The sequence below is a fragment of the Suricata suricatta genome, chromosome 15, assembly GCF_006229205.1.
Source record: "Suricata suricatta isolate VVHF042 chromosome 15, meerkat_22Aug2017_6uvM2_HiC, whole genome shotgun sequence".
Classification (NCBI taxonomy): Eukaryota; Metazoa; Chordata; class Mammalia; order Carnivora; family Herpestidae; genus Suricata; species Suricata suricatta.
The window spans coordinates 1,337,611-1,345,502 of NC_043714.1; the positions used below are offsets into that span (position 1 = coordinate 1,337,611).

Genomic DNA, 7,892 nt, shown 5'->3' on the forward strand with positions numbered 1-7,892 from the left:
AAATAAGCAAACACCACCAACAAGCAAAACAAGCACTACAATGTAAAAATATTAAAAAAGAAAACCCTCTCACATGCATAAATGAAAGATGGCACACAAAGAGCTCACATCTTTTCAAGCTTCAATAGTAAATATTCTGCTACTATGTATCCAGCTAAGCCTCCCTTGTCCCACCAGCCATTTACCAGTGATTCCATCCAGCTGGGTTCGATGCCCCTGACCACCACCACACTCTACTGCACATATCTCTATGGACTCCAGCACCAGGGCACCCAGGGTACTCCATAATTGGTGACTGACCTGGGGCAACTTGCCTAAACTCTCTGATCCTTTGTTTCTTTATCTATAAAATGAGGATAAGAATACTACCTCCTCCATAGCATTGTTGGGGGGAGTAAATGAGGTAATATGGAGCAGTGCTTAAGACATGGTCTGGCATCGAAGAAACGCTGAACAAGTCATTATTATAGTAAGACTTTTCACACTGTCGTGTAATTATTTTCATGCTGGCCTTTCCCAGGAAAATATTAGCCATTGAGTGCAGACATGGAGCCTTTAATCTGTGTTTCTGGAATACATTATGCTTCAGTAATTGTTTCTTACATGAATGAATGAGTTACTGAATGGGAATAACAGCATTAGGCTACTATGAGATGAACCAGTTCTTCTTCAGTGGGCTTTCTCTACTTAGAAGCTATTCTCTGTGGGTCAATATAATTCATCTGATCCTTCAGTCCCAAAACCTACAAGTGCTGGGTTGTTGCTTCTACATTATATATTGATTACTGTTACTGTCCAGTGACAGTGATCTTACCTTTGGATCAGGTAGACATGGTCCGAAAGCTTCCAGCAGAAGGGTCTCTTCTCTCACAGACTGTTCATAATCTGAGAAAGACAGCTTCCCATCATGATCATGGTCCTAGGGGGTGACCAGTCATACCTCAGTCAACATGTAAGATACTTATTGCAAATACAAACTGTCTTTTGTTGGTCAAGTGTTGATAGAAGAAAGGTGCTGGGAAAATGAGAGGCTAAATAATGACACTGAAAAGGATTTTCAATATTATAATAAAAAAGGCACAATGTAAGTATTTTATTTTACCAAGCATGAAACTGACAGTTACTGTAATTTGAATTCTTATTTCTATCCCATATCTGGCCTCTAAATTTCAACATAAAACCCTAAATTTCCCATATTTACCATTTTTTTAAGAGTTATTTCAACCAAATCTTTAATTCCTTCATCAGGGTCTTCTTCAGATGGCTGTTTGAGAAGGCTGTTCTTCAACATATGGAACATTTCGTCCTTTGAAATGAATCCGTCACCATTCAAATCAAACACTTCAAAGCAATCTTTCAAAAAAAAAAAAGCAATTATGAACAAAAGGGAACATTTGTTCTGATATGGTTTTTAAGGTCAACATCTGTATTGTGGATGTTCATGTTAACCCCTTAGGCCGTGGTGCAATCTAGTTTCCATAGTAAATGCTTAATGTACACTTGCTGAATATAGTCAACAACCCTTAGAAAGTAACTCTTTACACTCATTTGGTTATAAACAAGCATGCCAAGGAACAATGACTAGAACATTTCATCTTGAAACTCTCGGAAAACTGATTAAAATATGATCCTTAAGCAGAGTTTATCAGAATGAATTAAGAATTGCTAAGAATCAGAACACTTGAATCAATGTCCACGACTTCAATGGGTAACAATTCAGGTAATTAAATATGTAAATACTTAATACCTTGATACATAAAAGCATATGTACATAGCTGGCATGTATAGTATAATATATGCCTATGCATTCTTGCTCGGCATGAATTATTTCTCAGAATCTCTTGACTTTTTATCATTGACTTAAACTTGCTAAGGGGGATTCTGACCAACTAACCAAAAGACAAACCTTTTCACTGGGCAGGTTGGAAGACATAGAGGTAAGTTCTTTAGATATGTTAATCCTAATGTCCAAAGCAATAGAATAACCAAAAATCTTACATTTCATTTTTTCTTCCAGAGTTCCTCGAAGAAATACTGATAATCCATAAATCCACTCTGACACATTTATACAGCCATCGTTGTCCTTATCAAAACCTCGGAAGACTGAGAGAGGAGAGAAGTACAACATCACACCTGTGCTGCAGTTTCCTCAGCAGTATATTTACCCTAGTGTGACTCACTTCTAAAATTTAGACAAAATTTCAGGATTAGATGGTCCAGCATTCTCATCTAACAAAGGAGGGAATTAAGACAGTATTGGAAGGTCTTTTATCTAAACTCTGACAGTTTCCTTTCATATTTTGTGGGAACAAAGAAAATTCTGAGTATCTACATATATTAATCAATGATTATTAATATACGAATATATTAGTACATTAAATATGTTGATATATTAGCAATATGAAATACATTACCTTATATTTTTCTTACTCAAGGAAAGTAATGCTATCACATGATAGGACTATAACTTAATCTTTATTGAAATACCTTTCATGATGTAAAGAAGTTTGTATGTCCTTTTAAGCCTATTCTTTTCATTATTATATTTACTAAGTAGAATAGAAATAGAAATATTTTAGGTTTTCAGATATAAAGTAAGGAGAACCTAATTGTTCACGTTAGAGTTTGTCCTTTTCTTAAATACACAGAGAGGGTAGAATCTCCTTCCTTATGATCCTTCCCTATGAATATACAAATTAATTTTTTACATTCAAGTGAAATTGCGAATTCAGAACATTAAACTTCCTACCAAGAATATGTTCAAACTCCAGACATTTTTTTTCCCATTATGGCAAGTTTTGAATACTGTGTCTTCTTACCTCTGTCCATTATCATGTCATCTGTCATTCCAAAAGTCATGTGTAGGATGTTTCGAAATGTATTACGATCTATTCCAATTACCATACCTTGACGCTCTGTTACATCTCCCACCAACTTATAAAAAAGATTTATAAGACATTCCACTTCAAATGTATTAACTGTGAAAAATAAAATTAAGATATAACAAAAATGCATTTTAATCTTTAATTTCTAACTTAAACTTTGCATTAATGAGTTTATGAACAACATCAAGGCCATCAAATATTTAGTTTTAAACAGACAACAATCCTGTTTTAAGAATGATGACAGTTAAATTAATATTGATGGTCACTACAGAGGATTCTTCATTAAAATAAGAGAAACAGCTTTCCCACCAAATAGGACTTGAATATTAAACAGATGTAAACTCAGTCACATATAGGAAGAAAAGGATATTAGCCAAGTTACCTTAAGGATGATTGTGGGGTCAGATCCTAAACTTTAAAGGTAGCAGAGGTGCAATTAAAGTAAGCATGGTAATATTTAAGAAGGGTAACTTTTCCCCAGCGTTTTGATTATAGGCATTTATGAGATTTATAACTTAACTTTTCCCTGAAAATAGATACCAGCTCCTGAACACCAGGTAATAATTTTCACTTCACATCAGCCTTAATGAAATCATTAAACCAGAATTTTGGACATCAGAATCACCTATTTTCCAACACAGAAGTATTTACCCATCTTCTAGCACTCATTATGGTCCTTGTTGTATGTGATGTGAAAATTGACATGCAAGTATTCAGTAGTATTTCTGATGAAGGGAATTTTCATTTAAAATAGATACACATGGAAGGAGCCTAAATGTCCGTCACCTGATGAGTGGATCAAGAAGATGTGGTATATATACACAAAGGAGTACTACATGGCAATGAGAAGGAATGACATATGGCCTTTCATAGGAACGTGGATGGACCTGGAGGGTGTCATGCTAAGCGAAATAAGTCAGGCGGAGAAGGACAGATACCATATGTTTGCACTCATAGGTCTAACAGGAGAACAGGAGAAGCCTAATGGAGGACCAGGGGGAGGGGAAGAGGGAAAGAGACTTGGGGAGAGAGAGGGACGCAAAACTTGAGAGATTATTGAATACTGAAAATGAACCGAGGGTTGAAGGGGGAGGGGGGAAAAGAGGTGGGGGTGATGGAGGAGGGCACTCGTGGGGAAGAGCACTGGGTGTTGTATGGAAACCAATTTGACAATAAACTACTTAAAAAATAAATAAAATAGATACACAGACATGTATACTGGCTCAGGCACACAATTGAAACTAATTATTTGTGTCCTAATTCTCATTTGAGGAACTAGCTGGAAGTGTTATTGCCTGGCATTAAGAACATAAAAGTGAGTTTAAATTTGAAGTATAGGTGGAGGATGAGAAAGATTTTGTGTCAAAACAAAACAAAATTATGGCCAAGCATTTTTAAAACACAAGGATGAAACCTGTTTGAATATAAAGGAAGACAGCAGGTCGGAATGAAAAATCATGCCCTCACCCAACAAGTCAAGACAGGATTGAACATGATATCTGGTTTTGGGTACACAATTTAGGAGGAACATTGAAAATTAGGAGAAATTAAATATTTGATAAAAACTTGATTCAGTAGGGGGTGCCTGGGTGGCTTCGTGGGTTAAGCGTCCGGCTTTGGCTCAGGTCATGATCCCGTGCTCCGTGAGTTCGAGCCCCAAGTTGGGCTCTGTGCTCACAGTTTGGAGCCTGGATCCTGCTTCAGATTCTGTGTGTGTGTCTCTCTCTCTCTGCCACTCCCCCACTCATGCTCTGTTTCTCAAAAATGAATAAATGTTAAAAAATCTTTTAAAATTGATTAAATATTAGAAAACAATATAATAGTTATTATTTTAAAAGAGCTGTTTTGGGCCATCTGGGTGACTTGGGCAGTTACGTGTTCGACTCATGATTTAGGTTCAGGTCATGATCTCACAGTTTGTGAGTTTGAGCCCTACATGGGGCTCTGTGCTGACAGGGCAAAGCCTGCTTGGGATTTTCTCTCTCTCTCTTCCCTGCCCCTCCCTCACTTTCTCTCTCTTTCAAAATAAATAAACTTAAAAAAAAAAAGAGTGGTTAGTTGCTATAGAAATGGCATACCAGTTCTTCAAAGAAAAATTAAACATAGATATTAAACTATGTGACCCAGCAACTCCACCTCTGGGTATTTACTTAAAAGAACTGAAAGCAGGGGCTCAGATGGTTGTACATCAGTGTTCGTAACAATGCTATTCCGCAGAGCCGAAAGGGGGAAGCAAGCCAAGTGACCATCGATGGGTGAATGGATAAATTAAATGGGGTGTATGCATACAGTGGAATAGTATTCAGTCTTGAAAAGGAAATAAATTTTGACACAGGCTACAACATGGATGAAATTTGGTAACATTCTGCTGAGTGAGATCAGTCTGATATAAAAGGACAAATATTGTTATTATTTCACTTAGAGTGGTACATTTCAGACACAGAAAGTAGAATGGCAGTTGCCAGGGCAGGCGGAAGGGGAGATGAGGAGCTGTGGTTTAATGGGTAGGTTTCAGTTGAGAAAGATGAGAAAGTTCTGAGAGGGATGGTGGTAATGGCTGCACAACAATGTGAATGCATGAAACGCCACGGAATTGTACACTTAAAATGGTAAATTTTATGTTATATATATTTAACCACACACACATAAACCTCTAAAAATAAAGGAGCGGTTAGTGGCTGGAGAAGAAAGGCCTGCACAGGGGTGTCTGGGTGGCTCCGTCAGTTAAGCTTCTGACTTTGGCTCAGGTCATGATCTCACAGGTGGTGAGTTTGAGCCTGTGTCTGAGCTGTCAGCACAGAGCCTGGAACCTGTTTCAGATTCTGTGTCTCCCTCTCTCTCTGCCCCTTCCCCACTGACGCTCTGTCTCTCTGTCAAATAAACATGAAAAAAACAAAGAAAAGTGTGCATGAAGAATGATGTTCATGTATATGAAATGTTAGCAGAGGGGATGTTGATTAGCCATTTTTTCATTTATGGTGAAATAAAAATTAACAAATATTAGCTTAATTTATTACCCAATAGATCCAAGATTAGCCAAAAGAAAGTGCTTCTTGCTGCAATGTTTCTTAAATTCTAGAATAAAATACTAAATGAAACTAAGGGAAATCCAAGAATTGATTTTCATCTTTGGATCGGTCTACATGCGCTCTGCACATCATATTTATAGAATGGTAGGTTAGCTGGGCAATCACTTAAGATAGTTATTTCTATGATTCTACAGAATTTTTCCATTTCATCCTGGTAGGATTATCAACTGGCAAGTAAGCAAAAATCTGACTTTAGGGGAAAGGTCCTCTGCTAAATAATGGTTTAATTATAATGGCCATGGCTTGTAACTATTTCTATAGAATTTAACCAGAACTCATCCAGGCTTTTAAGGGCCACTTTAAAATTTTTATGTAAGGACAAAAGTAAAAAGAGTGGACTGTTTTACCTGCCAGGTTTTCACTTACCTTTTAATACGTCTGCCTTTCGACTGTTCACAGAATGACTGCAAACTTACTGACCAGGACTAAGTCAAAGTCAGCACCGTGCACAGCAGTCATTGCATTGTCTATTCACAATATTCACTAGATGTTTTAAGATCTGTTTTTTCCCCCTTGAAATGGAATTATTTTGAGAAAAACAACAACACAACAAAACTATCACCAGATTATGATAAGCATAATAGATTATAGGGCGACTTTTTTTCTAACTTCAGTTGTTTATATGCACCCTAACTTGTAGGTAGAGCACCACTCCGCTACATCTCACCTCTCCTCACACTGGATACTAAATACAACTAGAAGACACTAGATCCTAAATCTCTAGGACTACATTAAAACTGTTGGCTCCCCCTTTGCACAATGGAGGTGGTCCTGGGATTATGGCTTCTCCTATTTTCTCAAGTGGCAGTTAGGTTTGCAATCAGCACAAATTATAAGTGTGTCCATCAGACACATATTTCTCATTGTAAACCATCTCCATAGCTTCTGTGCCTCCTTGCCCAAGCACGGTGCTGTTTATTTTCAGTCTGGATAGAATCCTAAAGTTGCCTGTGAAATTCTAGGGCCATGTTTTAGAATGTGTGATTGGAGCAGATCTCTTTAGTAAGTGCGTATCTTGCTGCCTGCAGTCTCCTTTACCTTGCAATCTAGCAGCAACTGCAAAGTCTAAGTCTGGAGCTGGGAACAGATTTTTTACTGTGTGATTAGCACAGTTGGTTTCCGGATACATTTCCTTGCTCTGAGGTACAGGTTTTTGTGCTACTCAACTCATCTTTCTTAAGGATGTTCAGCTATTGATAACGGTTTTTCCCTTATGGATTTCCTGGTAAGTTTCCAGGACTTGGATCCCGCGAGTTTACTTGCTCTAAAAAGAGCTAGAAAGCAGGCGCATGTCAGTTGTGCTACTTTCCTTGAACCTGAGGGGTTTTCACTACTTATTTTAAACGAGTGTCTGGGGCGAACACCACACGTGTCCTGTCAGTATGTAAGTAGCATTTGTATGATGGGAAAGCAAGTTAAGAAGAGGGTTGAGAAGCAAGTCAGTGCATGCATGGCAGTGTAGAACTAGGCGCCTGGATACCTGGACACTGATCCTTAAGATCACGGGCACGCCTGGGTAAAGCGGCTCAAGGTAGTCCCAGGGATTCTCTTCGAGACGTTTCTTTAGCGGACATAAAGTGGGGGCCCCACGGGCATTTAGGCTGAAGACGGAAAGAAGGCTGAGCAGGTGGTACCAGCGAGGACATTAGTGCCAAGTAGGACCGGAGCCCTTCCCAGAACGTCTGCACGTCCAGCACTTGATTCTTACTTACAATGTTTGCAATTTTTGGTTAAAGTGTCCGTCAACTTCTGCAGCTTCTTTCGGCTCATGCTGGGCCCTCGGGGACTGGGCCGCCGGGCCCCTCGCTGGCTCTGGGTCTGGGGCCTGCCGGCCGCTCTGCGCTCCCTGGGGCACGCGCGGCCCCAACACACGACGGGGCCATGGCAACGCGGCGCCGGCCGCCGATTGGCTCCCGGA

At 39.0% G+C, this 7,892-nt stretch overlaps 1 protein-coding gene across 4 annotated transcripts in view; it reads right to left on the reverse strand.

Annotated features, from left to right (window-relative positions):
* Positions 1-7,826, reverse strand: part of EFCAB1 (EF-hand calcium binding domain 1) — a 15,277-nt gene extending 7,451 nt beyond the window's left edge. For all 4 annotated transcript variants that reach the window (XR_003903174.1, XM_029923576.1, XM_029923575.1 and 1 more), the window contains exons 1-5: positions 7,687-7,826; positions 2,820-2,978; positions 1,999-2,103; positions 1,202-1,353; positions 815-919 (exon numbers count right to left, since the gene is read on the reverse strand). Coding sequence is in view for 3 of the 4 variants with exons in the window: in XM_029923576.1 (XP_029779436.1) it covers positions 815-919; positions 1,202-1,353; positions 1,999-2,103; positions 2,820-2,978; positions 7,687-7,744 (579 nt within the window). In the remaining variant the exon portion in view is untranslated. The remainder of the gene's footprint in view (positions 1-814; positions 920-1,201; positions 1,354-1,998; positions 2,104-2,819; positions 2,979-7,686) is intronic.
* Positions 7,827-7,892: the final 66 nt, after the last annotated feature.